At 39.1% G+C, this 24,712-nt stretch overlaps 1 protein-coding gene across 8 annotated transcripts in view; it reads right to left on the bottom strand.

The window, feature by feature from the left end:
• DCLK1 (doublecortin like kinase 1) overlaps positions 1–24,712 on the bottom strand; it is a 345,761-nt gene that overhangs the window by 69,332 nt on the left and 251,717 nt on the right. For 4 of the 8 annotated variants that reach the window (XM_060637357.3, XM_060637356.3, XM_060637355.3 and 1 more), the window contains exon 6: positions 12,420–12,514. In XM_060637357.3, coding sequence (XP_060493340.1) covers positions 12,420–12,514 — 95 coding nt within the window. Of the gene's footprint in view, positions 1–3,963; positions 8,759–12,419; positions 12,515–13,445; positions 13,729–24,712 lie in introns of those variants that run through there. The other 4 variants (XM_060637362.3, XM_060637360.3, XM_060637358.3 and 1 more) reach the window with 4 other exon arrangements.

The following is a 24,712-nucleotide window of genomic DNA, read 5'->3' as shown; positions in this document are numbered from 1 at the left end:
AAAAAGAACTCTGACCCAAAGTATATGAAAACATCTTTTAAACTGTAATGTGCTATAAACTTGCCGGACATTATTCAGTTAAATGCCTTATCAACTAACTAATTGCATTTTTAACAGTTCAGCCAAACGTCTGATGCCCTGAATGCTTGCCACAACGCCAGCTGTGTTTTCTCTGCCTTATGACAAAAACCCCTCAAGGATTTTAGGCTCTGGTTTGGAAAAAAAAAAAAAAAAAGGTAGAGTTAACACAAGTTTGCTTACTTTTAGAATTGCTTATTTTCGACTTCAGGTTTGAAAATGTACCCAAGGTAATTTCAAATTTCATGCTGAGGGTAACAGCATTTTTTAAGAGAAAAATTTACTTAATTACAAATAGAACTCCAAGAGGAATGTTCCCATTTTATTTTATGCTCAGAGTAAAAGATTCAGAGTATTAGATTTTTAATGGGGTTATCACTTCTTTTTCCCAAAGAAGATAGTTAACATTATACCCTTTTCTAAGACAATGATTATTCATAGATTAAAAGAATTTCAGGGATTGGAGTAAGCCTTAAATATTACCTATTCCACCCTACTTCTATTCAAAGACCAAATTCCCACTATAAAAATCCCAGCCATGTGGTAAAATGGCCTCTGTCCAAACACCTCCGCCAGTGAACACATTATTTCTTGAGGTAGCCCCTTAATTGTTCATATGAGGCCAAGAAAGTTCTTCCGTATGTTGAAATGATGTCCTTCTACATTTTCCTTTATTGGTCTTAGCTCTCACCTCTGGAGCTACCCATTACAGGTCTAATCCATTTTTCATAGGACAGTGCTTCTGGAAGTTGGAAATAGTTACTGCACCCCTTCAATTTGGATATTCCCAGAGTTGTTTTTTTTTTTTTTTTATTGTTCATCATGTGACAGAGCTCCATAACCTCTTTACCTTCCTATGGATACACTCCAGTTCTCAATAACTCTTGTTAATGCTAGTGTTAAAACAAATGTAATATTCTAGGTGTACCTGACCAGCCCAGAGCAGAGGACAGAGCTTTCTTCCTTGTGAACAGAATATTAATGCACGGTAAGATCACATCGGCTTATTGATAGCACCATAGCTTTTTAGCCTGACACTGAGCTCACAGATATGTCAGATCTCCCTAGTCTGTATTTGAGAGGTTGGTGTTTTGGATCAAGTGTAAGACTTCCTATTTATTCATGTTAAATGTTATATTTATTACATAGATATGCTTGCAGACTGTTATTTTTTGGATTCTGATTTTGTCACTTAATGTTTTTTGTCCTCTCTCCTAGCTGAAGTGATTCAATAATAAACATGGCTCTTTGTGTATGCTAGTTACTAATCCTAAATATACTAATTTAGACAGTGTTGGAACATTTTGATTACTGCCCATAAGTCTGATTGAAGGATTTTGAAAATCGTAAAGGGAAAATGTGTAAATTTTTGCTCTTTAGAATTAACCCAATGAGATTAACCAGCTTTATTTGTGACCGACAGAAGCCGAAAAGCCCACTTATATTTTTGCATGCTTACAAGTGAAATCAGTTTAGTTATTTGGCTTTTCTGGACAGACAAACCATTTTATAGTATACATAATGATAAGATTTTATGTTTGCTTTAGTTTGCTAGTTCTAAGACATCTGGGTGCATAGTACAGAACATACAGTTATTTTAGAATTTAATGCAATTAGCTGCTCTAAGAGACATTGTGACATTTGAAATGTTATCACCTCCAAGCTGATTTAATGGAAACCAGGTGGGCAGGTTGCTGGCACCTGGATGCTTTTATGGCATACCTTCATAAAAGGACTGCCCTAAGTAAGAACACATCCGAAGTGTAGCTTTTCAGCTTGGGATCATATAACAGATGGAGAACATATCACACTTTTTGAAGTGAGAAAGCTGACATAACAGCTCTAACCACATTTTACCAAGATGTATCTGATGACTATGTAGTTAAAAACATTTCATTTTAAATATAATGGTACTAGTTACCTCTGCCATTGTATTAATGGTGTCACTCACCTGAGGACTACACTGAATAGTTTTCAAAAATATCCAATTGATGCAACTGATCTACTCGAGGTAGAAAAATCTCACCAGATAACTTTAGCTTTGATTGGATAATTGTATTACTTCCACTCCACATTCTGTCTTGGCATACAATTATTACTTTGTTAATATTGATTTGAAAAACTGTAAAAAAAAAATAATTTGAAAATCAAGTGGATCAACTTTATAAAGAAAATGCAACCAATAAATAGTTACCAAACTCAAACTACTGTCTTGGTGATCTTGACTTGAAGTCTACAGAATCTGTAAAGATGACCTCCTTTAATAAAAAAAAAAAAAAATTAAATCATACTCTTAGTGTAGAAAGCTTAAAACCCAAGGATTCTATATGAGTATAGACAAACCATACATTCATTTGCTCTCCGAGTGCGTATAGAACAAGTTGGTGACGTTGATCCGTAATAACTAGTAAGGTGTTATTATGTGAAACAAGAGAAAGGGAATTCCTTTTTTTCAAATTCCTCTATCTGCATTCTTCATAACATGTTAGCCTAAATACAGTTTATGACAAGTAATCGTGTGTGTAACAAGAATCAATATTGAAAAATGTAAAATGTTATCATAAAGATTCGGTCACAGTTTTTAAAAGACTGAAGACCCGTTATTCATGAAATTGGTTTACTCAGAGGAAGAAAAAAAGAAAATGGGAATACTGGGATTAAATCTATGATACTGAAGCCACCCATGTGAGCCAAACATTCAAAAATAAATGTATTTAGCTGCAATTTTGTTTGATCAGGCAGCTCTCTTGCCTCAAGAGTCAGGCCAAGATGTATCAATTTAAAATCTGAACCATTTGTCTTGAAGAGACTGTTGTTTTGGGGGAGGGGGACACAATGTCTCCCCTGAGGAGTTATTCTTCATGAAATCATAGTTTGGAAAGGGGACCAGAAAGTCATCTAGTTTATCACCTCTCAATAAAATAATTCCCCCCATGATTAACTCCCAAATGAGATTCCTAGTCTGTGATGAAGGGAGCTCACTACTCTTCCAGGCACCTACTATACTTTATTTTAAACTCTGCTATATTAAGAAAGCATAAATACAATTTGGAATTTATAAATTTGTAAACATTTCTTCCAGTTGTACCATTATTGCTTTGGGCACTGGTTACATTCAGGTTATCATGGAACAAATAAAGAGAACCAACTAAAGTAAACTACAATTTTAAGGCTAAAAAGAACCTACTAAAAATGTTAGATTTAAAACTAGAATTTTGGACTTCCATAACAATTTTACTGTAAAATACTTTTCTAACTAAGCCAGTAGAGTTTTCTATTCTCCCTTACCCCACATTATGCATTAAATAAAGTATGGATTTTTATTCTAGACTGACGCTGGGTAAGCAAGCATTTTATTATCATCACTATTTATTTTATCATATATTTACTTATTTTATATACTTATTTATTCAGTGATTTAAAAAAACTTGTTTACACACCCATGTACATATATCTACATGATCATTTCCCCCACCCTACAACTCGATGACCTTGCAAAAAATGCCTTCAAACCCAGGAGACAGTTAGTATGTCTAAAAAAATGCAAGCCAATTCTTTTTTCAATCAGTCGGCCATTGGTCTGACAAATTCACCCTTAAGACAACCCTGAGAGAAAAGTATATTAATGATTTTAATATGACCAGCTGAACCCGAATTCTTCATCACATAGTCTTCTCATTTTGTTGTTTGTTATTGCCAATATTTTACACTTTAGATGTCATGGGATGCCATTCTGCAGTATCTCAAGTATCACTTTGCTGGTGCTAATCACATCACAAGAATGCCATACACACAATTACAAAGGTAAAGATTACCCCTCAAAGTCATTTCCATTTCCGTGTCTACTTATAAGTTTTCTGAAAGAAACTCACTGAACAACATAGGTGGTTTTTCCTGTTTATTACATAGTTATTCTAAGGTGGTAAGTGTCACAAAGTTAACTTTGAGGGGAATAACATGGTCCAGTGCGGAATACAAGCTATAACACTTTACAATGAAACCACAACACAAGGTGATGGAACTTTGAAAACTGGGTAGTTCAATGAAACATCTCATCATTTAGCACTATAAAACTCTACGATGGCCTCAACTGATGGATTTTTAAAACATTTTGACACCAAATGCTCTTTTTAAGAGAATATACATCCAAGCCACTCAAACTGTATACAGAAACTAGGTCACCCTCTTTGTAAAAATTTCATCCAAATGTACAACATTCATAGTGTATTTTGAAGTAAAAAGTCCTTAGGACAAATAAGTCAATTCCTTGTTTGTTGATGAATATAACATAAAAAATACACACCACAGGAAAATTAGCTTTCATACTTCTTTGCCTGTGACCTTTCAGATGCCTACTATCCTGGCTTCAAAACCTTTTTGTGGCCATATATAATACAAACACCCATGTATTACATGCACCATTTATCCATCATCCTTACTAAAATGAACCACATTTTAAAGACACTATATATCATGCACTCTTGAAAATTACAGCTAGGGCCTCAGATTTCCTATCTTTTCCACATGCGTTACAGGCACAAAATTACAAATATTTTTCAGCTGACAGTATAACAAACTGCATCAGGCAATCGGTATATTGAATTCAATATATTTCTAATTTTTACACTACACTCTTGTGGGCTATCTCAAACAAATACAGTTCTCACTCACATGCACAATTAGAGATGCTAGCAAAACTAATGCAAATATGTATAAATGGGCAAATGTATGCATATATAGTAAATCCGTTTGATTAACATTTTCAAGTGTGTATATATTTATGCAGATATATACACACACATAGCAAGTATAGGAAGGTTACTACTGAAAATACGTCAACAGTTCAGAATAGTGTTTTGAAAGAACATACAAAATTGCCTTACAGGTTATCTGGCTTTGTTACCAACCTACTTCAACTCAAACACAGTTTGGATTATTTTATATTTATGTTTCAATATTAACACTCAACTACTCACAACTCTATAAATCAATGTTTCATTCTTAGTGAATATGGATTGACAACCAATACATGTCATCAGTGCATACACTAGAGAAAACATCAGTGACAGTATTTACTCATTTTAATAACTGAATATCAAGACATAACGAAACAAACACTGATGTGTGCTTATACTTAAAAATTAACACAACTTTGGGTTTGTTTCAATGCCACATTTTTTGTGTATCTGGATTCCAATTTTTTGTTTGTTTGTTAAATAAATCATTACATCTATTAGGAACCATTTTGCCTTACTAGTTCAGCATACTGCTTTTGAACTTAAAAATGCCCCAACTACTATGTCACATTTAACAATTTGTGGCATTTAGGTTTTACAAGATCCATATACAGTTCCACAAGAGCCAGTAACGTATAAGGCTGTGTCACAAACACCATGTTTTACTATTTATGGTCTATAAACATACACAAACACGTATATAAGCACACCCATATACACACAGAGCCCTGAAAATTTACATAGACACCCACACACCTGTATAGATATATGGCCACACAGGAAAAATTTAGTAGTCCAATAGCTCAAATGCATGGGATTATTTTTCAAGAATATTATTTTCTACTTTCATCAAGAAATTTAGCATTTAGACTTCATTGCTTTTAAATGGGGAAAGGAAAAAAAAAAAAGCCCAATAAAGTATAGATTTGCAGTGGGTGCAACCTAATAGCCCTGCTGGCTAATGTAGGGAATACATATAGTACATAAATGTTGGTTCAAATGATTTTAGGATACACCCGGGATGTGTACAGATGAGTGGACCTGACACCATCTTAAAAGCCTATGGATGGTATAGAAACATTGTGGATTTCTTCCCCCACTTGACTGATGAAAGCAAGACAAAGAAGAAATAAACCACCACATGGTTTTCAGAACCCGTCTTTTGAGTTCACACTGAACTTCACACTTGATCTATTATTGTTTTGCATTTCTAAAATGCTGAAAGCAGAGGAAATACTTATCCTATCTTTTTCTACGATGTCTAAGAAAAACAAGTGCGTGCAAATGAAGAAGTGTCAAAATTTTAACTAGAGCACAAGGTCTTCATGGCACACTTAAGGTTGACCATAAGAACAAAAATGCATGGCTTTTGCTTGAGCTCTCTCCTTCTCAGAATAATTTTAAAGTTCAGTGCCTAATTTTTTAAAAAGAATTCTGTGCGTAAGTAAATCTTAAGTGCCTATAAATCATCAATTTGAGTCCACTGGTGAACTGAAAACTTCTGGTTTGTCGCTAAGAATTTTTTTTTAATTTCTCCTTTAGTATAATGGAATTACGCTCTGCATAGAAAGAGATCTCAAAGTCTATAAATGGTGTGTTGTTTCAATCTCTGAGGGACTTTAGTTTCAAAAAGTAAATGATATATATTGCCTCTGAACAGTCCTTTAATAAAAGTCATATGTTCAAAAGATTAAATGCTGTGGAACTGCATTTCCTTTGGAACTGCCTGAATGGAAAGCTGGCCATGCTATCTATCGGCAGTTAGTACAAGTACAGTTTCTTTTAGCCATGTCTAAACAAAGCCATGGGCTTCATATCAATTGGCAATATCTGCCACTTATCCAGAACAAATAGCACTTATTGGACCTTGCTAAGCAGCGCTTGTCCCTAAGATTGACAGTGCAGGGAAGCTGAAATTTTTGGAATTTATTTTTGTTCTGGACCATCTGACCCCGCCAGATTTAAGTTAACTGTTCCACTGCTTTCTTTGCATTTTTGACAGTTCAGTCAAATACATACTAATCTTTTATGGACTCAACTGTATTAAGTAATGCATTTTACAAAGACATAACTAGAACAGACACCAGCATAGGCAACTTCACAGATGTTTACTGTTTCAGCTAAAACAAAGCAGCCTTTTGATCTCAGCAGGAGTCTCTGTTCATTTCTATTGGAAACAGTTTTAAAACCTGAAGTCTGGAACAGGTATTATTATGAACTGTTCTTTCAAGATGGAATGATTCAGTTTGCGGTTCGAATAACCTGCCAGAGAAGTGTCTTTCTCTCCAACAGACAGGATAATGAGGCACTAATTATTATAAGGCTACGTTTTCAGATGCTGTTAGATTGCCTGGACTCTTTTTTTTTTTTTTTTTGCCTTCTTTTGGTTGAAATATTTTATTCACTTGGAAAGTGAGATGGTAACATATGTAACTATAAACCAGATGGTAAAATTTGATAGTTGAGCAATTTATCAAGGAGATAAATTGATAACATTTAAAACAGTATATGACAACTGAATTTCTCTCCATCTTGAATCAAACACTTTGTTTTTAAATTCAGTTTTCAAGTAAAATTTGAAAAAAAATGCAAGGAAAGGCCTCCAAATGGCATCATACATTTTTAATTTATCACCTACTGAGATATGTCAAGCCTGTACAATATCAAAACCATGCTTCACAAGTCTTAAATTGTTAGTGTTTGAACTAGTAAAACTAAATGATCACTAGGGTATGGCTTACATACAATAGACCATACACATTAAATTAATTTTTAACATTCAGATTTGAAAATAATTATTTTATGTTTAAGCAAAGCTGACTATGATTTTTAAAACAGAGGACCAGAAGAGCAGAATTAGTAGGTTAATGTTAAACAGTGGGTTATAATCACAGACTTACTTGGTTTAATACAAAAGCAGTTTTGCATACGAAAATTTCCAAAACATCAGTGAGAGCCAGGATTTATCTGAACGGAGTTTTGGACTTTGGGGGGGCCTGGTTTAAACAGCACCATTTAAGAGAATTTTGCTTTTCAAATGGATTCTTCTTCTTAGAAAAAACTCCAGACCCAATTTTTTGGGGTCTGTGTGTTAAAAAAAAAAAAAAAAAAAAAAAGCTTTCTAGCTTCAGCCTTTTCAACATTTGAAAAATTACATATACGGTTGTAGGGAGGAATTATGTCATTTATAGCAATGCCATCGAACAAGTTCTTCGTGTTGGTATATCGTTCAAGCTACATTTATGCTGTTTCTAATGAAAGGGAAGTTTAAAAAAATTTAGTTGACAACAAAAGCTAGGAAAGTTCCTAAAGCTTATCGTTGGAATCTTCATGAGGAGTGTCCTCAGCATGAGTGTTTTTCCTTAGACATATTAACCCACAAAATAAGTAGCTTTGTCTATTGTGCAGGGAGAAAAAAATCTACCTGAGTATTTTTATTACTTTGCAGTAGAAGCATCTTTAAAAAATCAGCAATCCAAATTTGAAAAAGAAGAAAAAAAATGTCTGCTGGTGCCATTTTAATTTGCTTGACCAACAGTACAGGAAATTTGTATCTATATGTCTACTTATGGTTAAATGAAAACTGTATCTGCAGAAATTAATGACCCTATATCACTATATCATTAGCTTGTTCTTATACTCAATATCGGGTCATACATGAAATTCATCTAAACCCAGGCCTTGCACAAAAACCTCAGGTATATAAATCTTCTTCAAGGATTAAGATCATGAATATAAAATGCCTGCATTTTTACTTTCAGAGGAATTGAGTTCATAATTTCAAGGTATGCAAAACCCTTTTGTTTATTTTGCTGTTAGACTTTTCTTAGGAAATGTGAAACACCTTCACCCAATCACAAACCATATACAATGCTCCATTGTCTCTTTTACACTGAGTCTCCTACTGAATCCAAATCATCCGAAGAGAGGGGGCGATACAGGTCCTGTAAGATGAAGGGCGGTATAGATTTGTTTACTTGGCTTTCTTGGGTGCCATGTGGCTCTCTTAGGAAGGGAGCAACACTGAATGAGCATCCTTGGTTTCTAACATCATCAGACCTTTTAGACTCACCAAATTTGGATAAGAGGAAAGATAATAACTGAGAAGCCATTTAAACAGACAAAAATGGTGCTTATTTGCCTTATTGGCTTGGTCTGCTTCTGAGCTATTGCCTTCTGTGTCCAGTGAATTTTATATATAGCCCCTGGGGTCTGTCAATGCCAACTCCGCTAACTATGTGTCTAGGCCATTCTTCCTTGAACACTTCCTTCCCATTCTGGGTCGAAGAGGAACGTGCTTACCTCACAAAATAATTTGTTAGGAACCCCAGATGGCAATCAGCAAATTCTGGTCCCAAAGCAGCAACCCAAGTGTTGCATTTGCAAATTGCATAAACCCAATAAAAATTGCCTTTTCAAAATTTTATACTTGGAAGACAGAAAAAAATGCAAGCTTGACCTCCCATTGCCTTCCCAATGCTCTTGCGGTCTCCAACCACTCACCAATCAACTCCTTTCTTCCTCCCTCCACCCCTTTCTGCTAGGAGATCTCTCAGTTGGTACCCAGGCAACCAGCTCAGATCTGCAGACTGTCTAGAATCCTGGCTTCTTTTCTATTTTGTACCACCCACTCCTCACATCATCTGACTGATCAGATAATCTACACAAGTCAGCCATGTGGGAGTAGAATGGGGAGCTTCATTCAACCCACGCAACACAACACATTTCTTCCTGATGTATTAAGAAACAAGACCAAGAAAAGTTCATGGATGGAAAAGATCCTCTTAGATCTGCTTCTGTGACCAGTTAACAGCTTTTAGACAGCAATTTGAATAACAGTGTTTTGGAAAAATAGGGAGGTTTTTTGGTACATCGCCACCAATGCTTTTATGAAGAAAATATCTGGCATGCAGACTCTTACTGTATATGACTATTGTAAAATACCAAAAGATGGAACAGAAAAATATAATTCTAAAGGAAGGGGAAATGTTAATTAAATCATCATAATTAACATAAATAAAATAGATTTTTCTTAATTGTCAAACGTCTCAATATTCCTTTAAAAATAAAAAATATATTCCCGTTTTTATAAATTGAGGTAGGCAGTGTGAGTGTGTGTGTGTGTGTGTGTGTGTGTGTGTGTGTGTGTGTTAGGGGGCACAGCTAACTCATTTTCCTGGCCATGTTGCTAGGCAACACAGAAGGAAAAATAGAAGTAGCTACTGTTTTCCAATTTGCAATAAAAAGAGTTAATTTATTCTTTGAAGTATCTTCTTTTAGCACTTGCCATCTTTCACTTATTTCAGTATTTCCTGCATAGGAGTATAGCCAACCTTTTGAGAAGAACATTAACCAAATTTGAAACAGGATCAGTTTTGAGGGATATTCTAGGCCCATTTTAACTGGGAGGGGTTATTTGATGCAGTTGCCTCCACACCAAGATGAAAGCTTCTCTCGCTAAAGCAGCTGGGAATGTCTCCATGCACTGACATGGTACATGGATGGAGGATGTTCATTTATGGCCTAAATTTAAAAGCCTGGAAACTGAACCATCTCTGGATTATCCAGTGCTCTGCTTACAACATGTGCTTAATAAATGTTTTCAGATGACGATAAACCCTTTGTCTCCCTGAAACAAATGGGATTATTTTTCCCTCTCAAGTAGATGCCTGCATTGGTAGTTTGAATGACACAATGAAGAATCTATAAGAGAATCACCCCTTATAGTAATTTCCAAAGTGCTGGCAATGTTAATTATAGAAGCCATTGGCCACACAGCCGCTCGACACTGGCTAGACATTTTCTGCCTCATTTGGACAAAGTCATAATGACACAGAGAATACAGAGGGCAGAGGATGCAAATTCTAGCCTCGTTCTTCCAACAAAGGGACAGTTGGGCAAAGTACTTTATATCCTCTCAACAGAGGTCTCCACAATAAGCAACCAGGGAGAGAAGCTCAAATCTGTGGCAGGGATTCTCAGTGACTATAATTTAATCTCAACAACTCAGCATGAGCTAAATCCTGAATCTGAGTTTAATTTGTTCAAAGGATGAGGAAGGATTACTATGCCATGTGTACTCTCCAAAGTCTACACTTCAAAAGAGAGAATGTTCTAGGAAAGAGCACTGTCTGAGCTATACATGGCTGCCCTTACAGAAGGGGGCCTTGCTGGGTAACATGCACTAGAAAAGAATCGCCCAACTACCCCTTCCTCCACTCAACGACAGACACTTAGGGGATTCAATGCATTTGGCCAATTCTTCTTTTAGTAGTTCACTAATGATTCCCGTGCTTTAAAACGCCAAATTAGACTGTGGCCAAGAAGAAGCCCATAATGAAAACACTCAGATGGAATAGAGTTATGGGGTTTTCTATCTGGAAGGAACCTCCTTCTTGTTTTGTTTTGTTTTTCCAACTGAGACTCGGAGAGGATAACAGACTTATCGAAGACAACACAGCCATTTAGTAGAGGAGCTGGTGCCAGAGCCCAGGCCTCATCAAGTAATCTAAAGGAGCTACACCTGATGCCAGAAGATCCATGGAGAAACACAGCACACCCTGACACGTGGTGGGCCAGGAGCCAAAGAGACCCGGGACTGATGGAGGCCCCGCCCCCGCTCCCGTTTTTAGACAGCAGCACGAGGATGCAACCTTGCAGGAGGCTTGAAGAGAAAAGCTTCCATGTTGGATGCAGTTTAAATTTATGGAACTCAGAAATTTCATTTAAAAGCACATAATAAACGATACCAAACTAAGAACCCAGACTTTGAGTTCAAGAAGCCATCATAAAACCTCCTAAGAGCACATATTCCTCTCCACCTCACTTGTGACATCAGGATAGTAAAAGGCCTTCCCTTCCCCCCACTGCACCTTCCTGTCCTCCCCTTCCTACCCCCTTTATTCCTGCCCTGGTATTACTGGAAAAGACAGGGCAGGTTGTGAGGGGTAAGAATAGTAGTTCTTCCCCTTTCCTGAACATGAAGAAGATAACACTCTTTCCAGTAACTTTTTGACTTTGGTCTCCAAGCTCAGTCAATTTCTCCAGTATTACACAAGCCAAAAAAAAAAAAAAAAAAAAAGGCAAATAGTGATGAAAAAGAGAAGGTACTCGATGTGGGTTTCATTCATAAATACACGTGTCATACGCATCTATCCCCCATGCCATGGACCCTAACCTGCTCTGGACCACCATTCTGTGCCATGAAGCAACCCCCCCACCATAGCCCCCCTCTCCAAAATGGCACTTTTCCTTTTCCTTCTTAAGGAAGGTTGATGGTCCGAGATGATGTCTAATGAAACTCATTACAACTAAGGAAGCTTACAAACCAGTGCCAATAAAGTCTGTGCCCGTTCAGGACAAAAAGAGAACCAGCAACTGTTTACTGTTGTCAGAGTTAAGATTCGGACAAATTCAGACAACATAAAAGCCCTGAGTTCTAGCTGAGAGAAACCACAACCCCTGCAAGGGACCTGCCACTGGTCACCTCCTGCCCTCACCTGGTTATTACTTAGAGACAAGCAGTGCTCTAAGGAGCTGGCACCTGTGCCATTGTATGCAGAAGCGCAGGCAGGTCTTAAACAAGGAGCTTGCTTAGTTCCTTACCCTCTGCTTCCGCAGGCTTCCCGGGCTGGTGGGCGATGGGCTTGGCGACTTGCCCGAGCGTGGAGTAGACAGCTGACTACCAGGGGTTCCATTAACTAGAATCAAAGTTTCACAGGGAGAAAAAAATCGCTCATTAAAATGTTTTCATGACAAATCATCTTCTCGGAGAAGCAAGCAATTATAAAGGGACATGTGCTAAAATTCCAGATACCTTTTTATCTGCAGTCCTGTAAGCGACCCTCTTCAGAAATTCACTAGTTCGCTAATCCTGTGTTAAATACAGGCTCAGACTACATAAAAGTCCTTACAAATGTACTTTTGACAACTTTCCTGAAGAACTTATTAAACGGTGCCTTTAACTGTGCTGATAGATTTTAGACATGTGGTTAAGGTCCTGAGCCGATTTCAGCGGGATTCATCCTTAATGCTATAGGTTAGCTTCCGAGCACCACCCAGTAGGGGTAAAAATTAGCATAACTCACAAGTGATATTCCCGGTGCCTTGTTAAAAGAGATCGCTATCTTTTTACAGTTAAGAACTAGCTTCTAGAAGTTCCTGCATCCACTTGTGCCCTGCACATCCCTCTGGCCTGACTAACTCTGAAGGACCCGCCTTCACAGGACAAACTAATTGGCACAGACACTCAGGAGGAACTCCTCACAGTTTGTCTTTATTGCTGCTGAAAATAAAAGCTGCTTTATGATAGGTTTAAATCACTGGAATTCTACCCAACTCCGAAGACTTTTCTACCACATTATCACCAAATGCAATCAAAGTCACAGAACTCAAGTAAGCAATTCTCTTCTCTGAGTAACATCACCTCTAGGAACTGATTAAAACCCTTTAGAGACATGACTTTACAAAGATATATAAGGTTGCCACTATCTTACCCATAAACATGACAACATTTTCACATGTTTTACACCCACAGTCAATGAAGTAGAATTTGCAATGAGATACACACACATTCTTGAGGGTGCACAAAAACATTTTCCATGAAGGAGAGCAAGAATGCTTTTAACTTACCTTCTATGAGTTCTAACATGGACACAGGCTTAGTGTTTAACCTGGCAAAATCAAGAGGCGAGCTCCCTTCTCAGCACTAAGCCGAGCACCCGCGGAACTGGGAAGCAGTTGGATTAGTTAAGGATGGCTAAAGGCTGCTCCCAGAGCAGACTGAATGAGATGCAGGATTCATCAGCAGATGCCTTTTCTGCGTAAGGCTGACGTCTTCCAAGCAGCAGTGGGAGGTGCGGGTTCTGTCTTAGGCTACATCAAAGGTGTCGATTAAGCCTCATGCCAAGGCAGAGCCACGGCAACCCCCCACCCCCCGACACCACTAACTCCCGGAAGCCTGAGCCCTTTCCGTACTTTGCTCTGAATCATAATGGAGTGCCTCCCGGGGGCAAGAGGCCCGGTGACTCATCCGAAAATCATAATGACAATAACTCCTAAAACCTGGTGAGTACCTGGTAATAAGTACACCCTCACAAAATTCAGTGGCTCGGTGCAATGTTTATTGGTTTTTCACTATGTTTGCACAAAAACTTCACGCCCGTGAGAGTGGGAAGCTCCCTGTTTTGTCATCTTCTCTAAAGACCTTTAAAAAAAATGTCACAAAACCCATGCTGCACTGATGTGTAGCTTTGCCTTTGAAATGTATTTGGTGACTCCTTCTAAACAACAATTTGGCGGCTGGTGGGGGGCGGGGGGGGGGGGGGCGCGGAGTGCAGAATGAAGCAGAAGCAAAGCTTTCACGGGCTTGCATGGGGAAGAAGGCTTTCACGGGCTTGCATTCAACAGCCCGGCTTTTGTTGAATGAGCATGAGGTCAGGCCTCTCTACGCACCGGACTTCCAGCCACCGGCCTCTCTAGGGAGGGCTCTGAAATAGGCAAGAACTAAGGAAATGTGGGCAGAGGAAGAATCTACAATGAAGAAGGCAAGAGGTCCCTCAGGGGTTGACAGGAAGACAAATTTTAGGATCATAATATTTTCTTTGTCCCCTTTTCCACTTTACATCTCTATGTCACACCTGAAGGCTACACAGGCTGGGGACAAAAAGAGCAAAAAGGCGACACAGATTGGGGGAAAAGGACAAATGGGGAAGCAAACGGAGTATTAACATTTCATTTTACTTTTGATTCGCTAATTTTATCAAGCTGATGGAAAATAAAGAAAAAGACAAAGTGGGCTCCCTGGAAGACTGCCTTAGCCTTTTCAAAAAGCAAAACAAAATTGCAATATGTTTGCATTTGTAAGTACCCGTTATGTGTGCATCTCAGTTTAATGAAGACTTATTTTCTATGGCCCCGTTAATGCACTTAAACCTTTTACATATGTATTGATAAGCATATATGTATACATGAGCTCATTTAATGCTTACAATAACTCTATGAGGCAGGCAGTATTATTTTACAGAAGAGGAAACTGAGGCATAAAACGATAAACAACTTCACCAGCAAATATGTGGGCAGAGCCCCAAATCTAACCAAGACAATCCAGAATCTGCACTCTTCACCACCACATTCCCTAAGGCGTCAGCCTGCTAGCCTGCAGGGAAGCCAGATAACTACACTAGTAATCACAATAAAGTATTTTGAGGATGACTGTCTTGAGGGTTGCTACTGAAATCCTAAGTATGGCGTCAAAGTTGCCCTACACCCTACAGAGAGAATAACGGGTAATGAAACCGAACCCAAGTATTAGTGTCATTTTGCAGGTGAAACAGGGTAGGATACAATGAAGGAAAAGTGTTCCAAGGCAAGGGGACCACGTGTTTTGTGGCTGGGCATGGAGGAGGGAGCAGTGTAGTGCATTGAAAAGACCTAAATAGGTAGGGGTCATACAATGCAAGGCTTTACAGTTAATGTTAAGGAGTTTGATTTTTATCCAAAGGACAATGATAAGCTCTTCATGATGTTAAACAGGAGCGAGGAGATCAGATTTATATTTTTAAAAGCTCTCCAGAGCTCTTGCTTGTCAAGAACGGATTAGGGGAGAACAATAATGCGCTCAGTCAGGGATATCCCTACGGAGAATGGGTAGGCAGGAGGGAGTGTGGCACATTTAAGTGTCCTACGGTCCGAGAAATGGTGTGGCTGGGTGAAGGGTGGTGCAGTGGGGGTAGAGGTAAATGGAAACATTCCGGAGAGATTTCAGAGGTTCAACACTATAGGACGTAGTAACTGGTTGGAGAGGATTGCGACAAGAAGAGGGGGAGCAAGTTTGGAAGGACAGAGAATTTGGACATGTCAGATGAAACATCTTATGTGACATCAGTTCCACAGTCTAGGCTGGTATAATTTTTCCTATTTTATCTGAAGTGATGTGCCCAAAGCTGAACAGCTGGAAGGTAGCAGCACTAAAACTGGATCTCATTTCTGTCTCCTCAAAGAACTGCACACTTTTCCTGTGAGTGGCCTGTCCTGACACCTCAGGACATGTCCAGAATTCGTGTCCCCCGTCTGCAGGGCTAAGGATTCTAGGTTCCTTTCTCTACCACTGGGGCGCCTCCTTCATTTAAAGCCACTGGACTCAAGGCTTCTACTTGTGTTGCCATCTCTCTGGAAAAATAGGGCTCAAGTGCCAAACAAGCCATTTTCCAACCAGACATTTTTGGAACACAACCTGCTTGAAAGCTGGGAACGGCTTGTGTTCTTAGGGTCAGAATTCTATTCAGACTCTTCCTCTTGGCCACCGAAAAAGCATTAGCAACTTCTTAAAGTGGTTCTTGACATCCAGACAGTATCACACAACTTACTGTTGACTCACTGATGGAATACATAATTTTATTTTCTAAGTAAGTCTGACACATGTGTTGAGTTCAGTTATTTTTTATCCTGTAATACCAGAAGTCTCTGAATGCCAATATAAAAGGCTTTGTATGGGGTGCCTGGGCGGCTCAGTCGGTTGGGCATTCGACTTCCGCTCAGGTCATGATCTCCAGTTGGTGGGTTGAAGCCCTGCGTTGGGCTCTGTGCTGACAGCTCAGAGCCTGGAGCCTGCTTCAGATTCTGTGTCTCCCTCTCTCTGCCCCTCCCCAACTCATGCTCTGTTTCTCTCCGTCTCAAAAATAAGTAAACATTAAAAAATTTAAAAAAAAGGCTTTGTCACCTATTTAATAGAACTTATTAAAATTCAAGTAACAAATGGCATTGCTTTACAGAATAACGTATTACTTGATTAAAGGAGTCTGTATTCCAATAGGAAAAAATCCAACTCAATCCAAATGGTTGTTTTGGAATGGCCAAGCAGGTCTAACAATTAATTATTTCAACGTGAAAGTCACTACATCTGAATTACTGAAGGACACATCAGATCCACTGCCTTGGGGTACATTCTATTGGGGTACATCTCCCTTAAATCCTGTATCCCTTGCTCTACTTGTTACTTCCTGAATGAGAAGTGCTAAACTTTAAGCTGGATTATTTTCAGATCCCATGATGATCAATCACATAACTGGCCACCAAAGAGCTGTGTATGAAGTCTGTGGAGTTGGCTTTAAAAATCCCTAGTTTGTGTCCCTGCTTTTTGTCCAACTGGGCCATCACCTAAGCCCATCGGGAACAAAACAGCACGGATTGGTCACAGGACATTACTCGTCATGAAGGATCCGGTCTCACCTTTTCTTTGATCATTTCTGACAGATGACCCTCCTCTAGAGCCATAATTCAGGGCTCTATAATCAATCAGTCAGCACCCACACGGCATATACCATACACTGACTATGGGCCTGCCTCTGTCTGTCGGTCTCTGTGTCCCAAAACTTGTACTTGAATATGAACATTACAAAAAAACTCTAGAATCTGGGAATACTTGGCTTACCGTTACTAGTTCATTGCTCCTATCAGGTGACTAGGTGCATGTGTATATTAATTTAGCAACGCCTTGGTAAACTTAAAGGGTTTATTCTCTTTAGAGTTTCATTCTTTTTTAAAAAATTTTTTTTTAATTTTTTATTTATTTTTGAGAGAGAGAGAGACAGTGAGACAGAGTGTGACTGGGGGAGGAACAGAGAGAGAGGGATGCACAGATTCGAAGCAAGATCCAGACTCTGAGCTGTCAGCACAGAACCCAACACGGGGCTTGAACTCATGAACCACAAGATCATGACCTGAGCCGAAGTCGGAAGCTTAACCAACTGAGCCACCCAGGCACCCCTGGAGTTTCATTCTTAACAGTCTCAGACCACATGTGGAAGTTAAATGTTTAAATGTCTCAAACTGGTCCTGAAATCAGAGCACTCTCCAAGCAAAACTATCTAATTACAAGGTAACTTTTTAGACATGAAAATCTACCTTGTCCTTTCCCAATCTCCTTCCTGCACGTAAGGTGGTTCATTTATTTATGATGCGACACTTGCAGTGATGAGAGGAGAGAACATGTCTGCATACATATGCGGTCCGGTTATGTATTCAGGGGGTAGTGACTTGGGCATGTTGTTGGCAAGATCTGACTGCTTGCTTTAGACTTTAACTCATTCCCTGATCATGGAGGAGGTTGTAGATACTCTAAAATCTCTTTTCCCAGCCCTTGTCCATTGCTTGCCACATTATGGATTAGAAGAAGAAGAAAAAAGAAACAAAAAGCAGATGGAGTCCAATGAGGTCAAGAGAAAACAGACAACTATCGAATAGGGTAGGGGTGGGGGAACTCTCAGGGAAACATGCATTTTCCTAATTCTGTCTTCATAGATGCTCAACTCATAAGTGAGGTGGAAATCTGAATTTCTCCATTTGTCTACATTTTCTTCTTAAATGGAATCAATGGGTCCAATTCAAAGGGACTGTCTATTGAGAATAATGGGAACTGGCCCATGAAGGCGTATTTTTGTTGTAGGTACACAGAAACTGTGGGGATGCAGGAAGGGACCTGGCTCTATGAATTAATTTTTTTAATATTTATGAAAAGTCCCTTGAACACCAGGAAACCTAGGCAACTTGAACAGATCCCAGTATTTCTCAATTCACTCATCTGGTCAATTTACCTAGTAGTTACCATGAACTTGGGAGCATACAGACTGTGTAAAGAACTCCTGCTCTCAGAAACCTCACAACCTAGGAGGGTGATATGATATGTCACCTAAAGACCAGGAACCAAATCAAATGTCACAGGATTGTAGGGTGAAGAAGACCCTAAATAGTGAGGTAATCAGGGGATGTTTCACAGAGGTCATCTGGGCCAACTGGGTGTGCACCCTCTTTTCAGCTGAAGCAGCAAAAGAAGGCTTCTAGGACTAAAGAAAGCTACCAAGTGGAAAAGCCCAAGGGTTATCTGGTAGAAATTTAAATTAGTTCATAAGATAAAGCACGAGTCCAGAGGAAAAGTGGGAGACTGAGCTGGAAAGGAAGACTGGGACCAAATCAAGATAGTTTTTCATATGAGAATAAGGAGTTCAGATGTTTTTGGGCAGACAGTAAATAATGGCAACAAGTCTGACATCAGCTTGCAGGGCAGATGTAAGGGGCAGAGGACAAAGGCAGGGAAGAGGTCACCTGGCAAAGCAGTGTTTGTAGCCTGTGAGAAATTGGAGTTCTGGAACAGCACTGCGAAGGGGGAGCCAGGAAGACTGGGGACAAACTGAATGCAGAAGGGAAGGGGGTAAAGGAGTCAAAGATGATTTCGGGGTAACTCAACAATAACAAAACAGGACTCCTGGAGACCTCTGATTTATAATTATGAAAATGTGTTAACTGGGGTCCCAGGACAGGCCATGGTTATTGTGAAGGAATCGGGCATGCAGAGCACCTTATATCAGGGTGGATGAGTGTCCTGGGATTGAAGGGCTCTGCTGCCCCTTTGGTCCCCATGTGGGTGCTTTGCCCCCATTCTACCAGGAACGGCAGGACAGCCTCCCCTTCAAGTTGAGCCTGGGAGTCAGCCCTGGGGCAGTTCCACAGTGACGCCCCCTCCCCCCACCCAGGGACAACATGCCCAGAGGATACTCCACTGCCATCTGGGCTTACCTGCTGAAATGGAGCTTTCCCAGCTTACCAGTGGGACTCACTGCTGAGCTCTATGACCTCCTCTCAGTTCCCATGTTACTTACTGAACTTATCAGATATTTCTGGCTCTCCGTTCATCTTGAAACTTTCTGCCCTGTGACTTCTGTCACCATCTGTCATGGTTCTCCTGCCTCTTCTGATGTGCTCTGATAACCGCAGATGGCCACCGTGCTTCCGTCTCCGTCCTTACTCCACAAACTTCTCACTGGGCTAGAGGGAGAGGCATCCTACACTTCTATTATTTAAATCACTACTATATGCCAGGGTCTCCCAAATATACTCTGTTGGCTCAAATCTGACTTAAACACAGTTACTTATTCCTAGTTGCCTACTGATGTTTCCAAAGCAACTCACACTCCACATGTCTGAAATGTACTCACTCCCTACCACTCCTCTCCTCACCCCTCAAACCTGCTCCTCATTTCTGACTCCTCTCTCCTCTTCTGGCCTCATATCCAGTTAAATTCTTGGCTCATGCCCTTTTCAAAGTCTATCCCATTCCCAACGTTACTGTCTAAATTTTGGCCTGAAAATTTCTTTCCTGGATGACTACGGTGGCCTTGTGGAGCCTTCCTTGGTCCTTGGCCCATCATGTGTAGCCTCTCTCTCTACCACTGCACCACTGTTTCTAAAATTCAAAGAAAAATCAAATCATGATCTTACCTTAAATTCTCTTTCACCGTCTAACACCTACAACAAAAATATGCCCTCTCAGGCATGTGCAATGAATGACTACAACCAATGTGGCTACAATCTTCTTCTCCAACCCTTTCCTCAAATCTATCATTGGTCATGTAACAACTGGTCCTTAAATATGCTATACAAATTCATGCTTTTGTGCCTTACCTCCAGGATAAGAAGGCCCACCTGGCCCTTCTTATCCTGGAAGGATCCTCAAGTCCCAACTTGTAATTCCGAATTTTCATGGAAGTTTTCCCTGACCCCTTTAATGAGATTTAACCCTTTCTTTCTCTGGGCTGTCATGGCACTTTCTACACAATTACAGTAAGTGGTGTGTGTGTGTGTGTGTGTGTGTGTGTACTGGGGTGTGTGTGTGTGTGTGTGTGTGTGTGTGTGTGCGTGTGCGTGTGTGTGTATCTCAATTTGAAAGCAAGAATATAAGCAACCTGAAGACAAGAACTGTGGTTTAATCATCTTCATATCCTTGGGACTTAATACATGCCTGGAACACAACAGATGTTCAGGAAATGTTTATTTAATTAATATGGGGCATTTACACTGAGAAGTTCATAAAGGCAGCTGATGTAGGGTGTTACCTGCCCCCCATACACAGTGGGTCAACATGTTTCAAAGTTTTGCAAAGCACCTTTGGAGATATTCACCTGCTGAGGGCGAGCACTGGGGGGAATTGATGGGTGCAGGGAAAGAGGACTGAGATTTATATGCCACAAAAAATTCTAAAAACACAAGAGATGAATCATCAGCCCCCTTGATCTTCTTGGTGTATTTGTTTTCAAGAATTCCCTTGGAACCCCAAAGCAGCAAAGATCTTCCATAGAATGTATAAGGTGAAATCTACATTATAGAACAAGACTGAGCTAAGAAAAAAATAATAGCTATAAATCTGCCTTTGAAGGTGTTTGATATAAATAAAAAAAGCTGACATATTGGACTAGAAAGCTGATTAAAATTCTCTTTGCTTCCCCAGCTTTGATTCCTGTCTTATCTGCATATGTTGCATAAAATATTTTTACATAAGTGTAAAAAAAGAAAATTTGAATAGCATAAATAAGAAAACTGCAGGATTTCCAGAGTCGTATACAACTAAGTTGTAAGCCTGTGGAGGACAGAATGGTGCTTCAGTCATGGTAGAAGGTCATTACTAAGCCACCCAGCTTTTCCCTCTGTCAAGTGTTCCCCCTTGCATCTCCTGCACACAGCATTGCTGGTCAATGGTGGATTCTCAGTGCATACTGAGTGAATGAATAGTTGTCGCCAAGAGTATTTCTACCTTCGACTATAAACTTCTGAAGGACAAGAAAGTCCATCAGCTTATGCTTGAATTGATGGGTGTAAGGCACCCACTGAGGGCTCAATTATGTTTGCCATGGCTTCTACAGAGAGAGAATCTAAGTAGGTGTTATTCTATGAGAAAAAGTTGACCATCCGTTTAAATAGGAATAAAAACTCTAAAGCAAGTAAACAAACAAACAAAAAAACACAAAGTTCTTCTAAGTGATCCAGGAAGAGGTCAAAATTTTGAAATCTAAAGTTTTAAGGAGGACTGCAGCAATGAAAATTCAAGATAGGTGAGTGTGATTTTCTTACACTTTTAATATTAAGAAAACAATATAAAGCAAAACTAAACTTTATCCATTTTTACTGAGATAAATTTAGTGCATATTATACTCTTATTCTGGAGATATTTTGTTATAACTTCCTTGTACAGATAAAGGAATTTGTTTAAAAGAATTTCACTTTTAAATTACACATTTTATGAAAGTCTGTGTTCCAAAGATAAACACACATGAATAAAGATTCAACCCATATTAAACACTCTTTACGATACTCTTAGATATTCTCGTTTCTTTAAAAAGCAACTAAAAACCACTTTTCCCATTTCTTAGCGATAACTGCATTCAGTGTCTCGGCACACTATTGTCTGGGGGCTCATTATTCTTCTTGTGTGTTATTAAGGCTCCTGGTTTCTCTCTCTCTTTCTCTCTCTCTCTGGTTCAAATTGCCTTTTTGGACTCTTTATGTTAAGTAGATTAATATTAATTCATCAGGTATGTGAATTATGGTATCTACAAATTATTTAGGGGGCTTGACCTGTATGCTTCTTGAGAATTGAGGCTATTTCTTTCATCTCTGCATCATTAGTGCCTAGGAAATGCCTGACACCAACAGATCTGCGCTTGATATTTCTGAATGTGTAAATGAACACCTTACATTAATAAATCACCTCTAGGCTTCTTTTAGCTCCAAGAAGAAGAAGGAGTAAGGGATGAAGAGAAGATTTAGAGTGGATACTCATTCTTGTTCTAACACTGACTTGCAAAGGAAAGTCTTTATCTACAACTGACCATACATCAGTTGGTCAGCTGGAGTGAATCATTTTAACTTCTCGAATGCTGGTACCTGGGACTAATGCTTAGGCTTCTATTACAAGGTGTTATGATGTTGTAAACTGCAATGTTAAACCAGGTACCATATTAGTTATTTCCTGGAAATCAAATCTTTAATAAACAGAGGTGAAGAAACAGGTATTGAGGATGGCCAGCCTGCATTGTCTACAGCACAGGAAGCCTCAGGTGCCAGCCCTGAGCTGCCACTGTTAACTCTGTCACTCTGAGTCAAGCAGTTTCCCCAGCCCTGACTGCTTCCTCATCTCTAAAAACAGACTGGGGGCACCTGGGTGGCTCAGTCAGTTGAGAATCCATCCAAGTTTGGCTTGGGTCATGATCTCGTGGCTCACTCGTGGGCTCAAGCCCCGCGTCAGGCTCTGTGCTGACAGCTCGGAGCCTGGAGCCTGCTTCGGATTCTGTGTCTCCCTCTCTCTCTGCCCCTTCCCCACTTGTTCTCTCTCTCTCTCAAAAATAAATAAACATTAAAAAAATAAAAAAAAAACAGACTATATTGTTACATAACAAATAATAATATCATGTCTTGATTGTAGTTGGAAGACAGTTAAGAGAACTGAAAAACATCAAAGAGATAAAAATCCTGTGCAAACTGTGATGTCATTTAAATATAAATTAACAATTTTCTCATGAACAGCAGCATGACATGAAAACTGAGCAAACCTTAACTTTATACTACGTTGTAATCTCTGTATAACATAGGAAGATGAATATTGAAAGCAGAAATTGAACTGAAGTAGAAGTGATTTCAAATTTTACATTAATACTTTAGGGGGAAAAACATTCCCCCTAACGTTCTTTCATGTGAGAAAGTCAGGCCTATGATGGTAACTTGGTTTGGGGCAATAGCAGGGCTTTCAAGGCATGAAATTAAAATTATGCACATTCTAGTCTCTATGATTTATAAAAAACAGTGAACAGGCTATTTTAAGAAAATGGTGATGCAGGAGCATCAGTCAGTTAAGCATCAGACTTTGGCTCCAGTCATGATCTCACAGTTTGTGGGTCCGAGCCCCGCATCGGGTTCTGTGCTGACAGCTCAGGGCCGGGAGACTGCTTCAGATTCTGTGTCTCCCTCTCTTTATGCCCCTCCCCCACTTGTGCTCTGTCTCTCTGTCTCAAAAACAAATAAACATTTAAAAAATTAAAAAAAATTTTTTTAAGAAAGGAAATGGTGATGCAGTTAATATAGAGATAATTCACTGATCCTTTCCACTGGTTTTAAGAGCCATACTTGGGTGGAGATGGGAGTCTTGGGCTAGCACAGGGGAGGGGATTTGAGGCAAGCACTCCCCAGAAGCTGTGTTTGCCCAGAAAAGAAATGGAAATACCACTGGCCTTTCTAAACTCTGGGCTTAGATCTCAGGGAAAGAGAGTGGTCTTGGGAATGTTCACATAATCGACAATTTTGTGACTGGGTACTACTGCTCTGTAAACCCTCTCTAAATTAGTATCATCCAGAGAAAGGTGAAAGGATTTGGTAGCAAATCAGAATCAAGAGACAGGCATTGCATCTTATTGGCTGTTATATAACCAAGGAATAGTTGTATGGCATACTTTCTAAAACAAAATGAAGTTGAAAATTTTATATGCATAAAGGTCTCATGTTAAACGAAATGCAATCAATGCCACTTGATTAATTTTGACCTAGAAGTTAACGATACCGTCAATGAAATGTAATTTTGGAATGGATTTGGATTTCACTTTCTTTTATGGAAATGATACTACCCGGCATGGCTCACCTATCACAAATTCTAAGTTGGTGCCACTTAAATCAACCAGATTTTCCCTAGAAATGAAAGGACTCAAGGAAACAATAGAAAACTGAAATGCTTGTTTAAAGCAATCTATTGATTTTGAGGCATTGCACCCTATCCATTTTAAACTTCTAAAAAGAACAGTTACAAATTCTGGCAGGGATGAATACAAATAGATTCATTGCATTTGCCTGTCTGCTTTTCAGCGTTTCTGAAATTACTTTTGGTAAATGATACATTCCATCTATATTTATAAGATTATAATTAAATATATTATAATATTTGTACAATGTTAGAGATGCTGTGCAGTGATTATGTTACCAGTTAATTCTAAAGTGAAATAATTTCTTGCATTCATAATTATCTTTTTAAAATTAGATTCATGATTTTTTTAACTCAAATTTTAGATGTATTTTTGGAGTAAAAC

The sequence above is a fragment of the Panthera onca genome, chromosome A1, assembly GCF_046562875.1.
Source record: "Panthera onca isolate mPanOnc1 chromosome A1, mPanOnc1 haplotype 2, whole genome shotgun sequence".
Classification (NCBI taxonomy): domain Eukaryota; kingdom Metazoa; phylum Chordata; class Mammalia; order Carnivora; family Felidae; genus Panthera; species Panthera onca.
The sequence above is the reverse complement of the archived record's forward strand: the minus strand, read 5'-3'. Positions and strand labels throughout refer to the sequence as shown.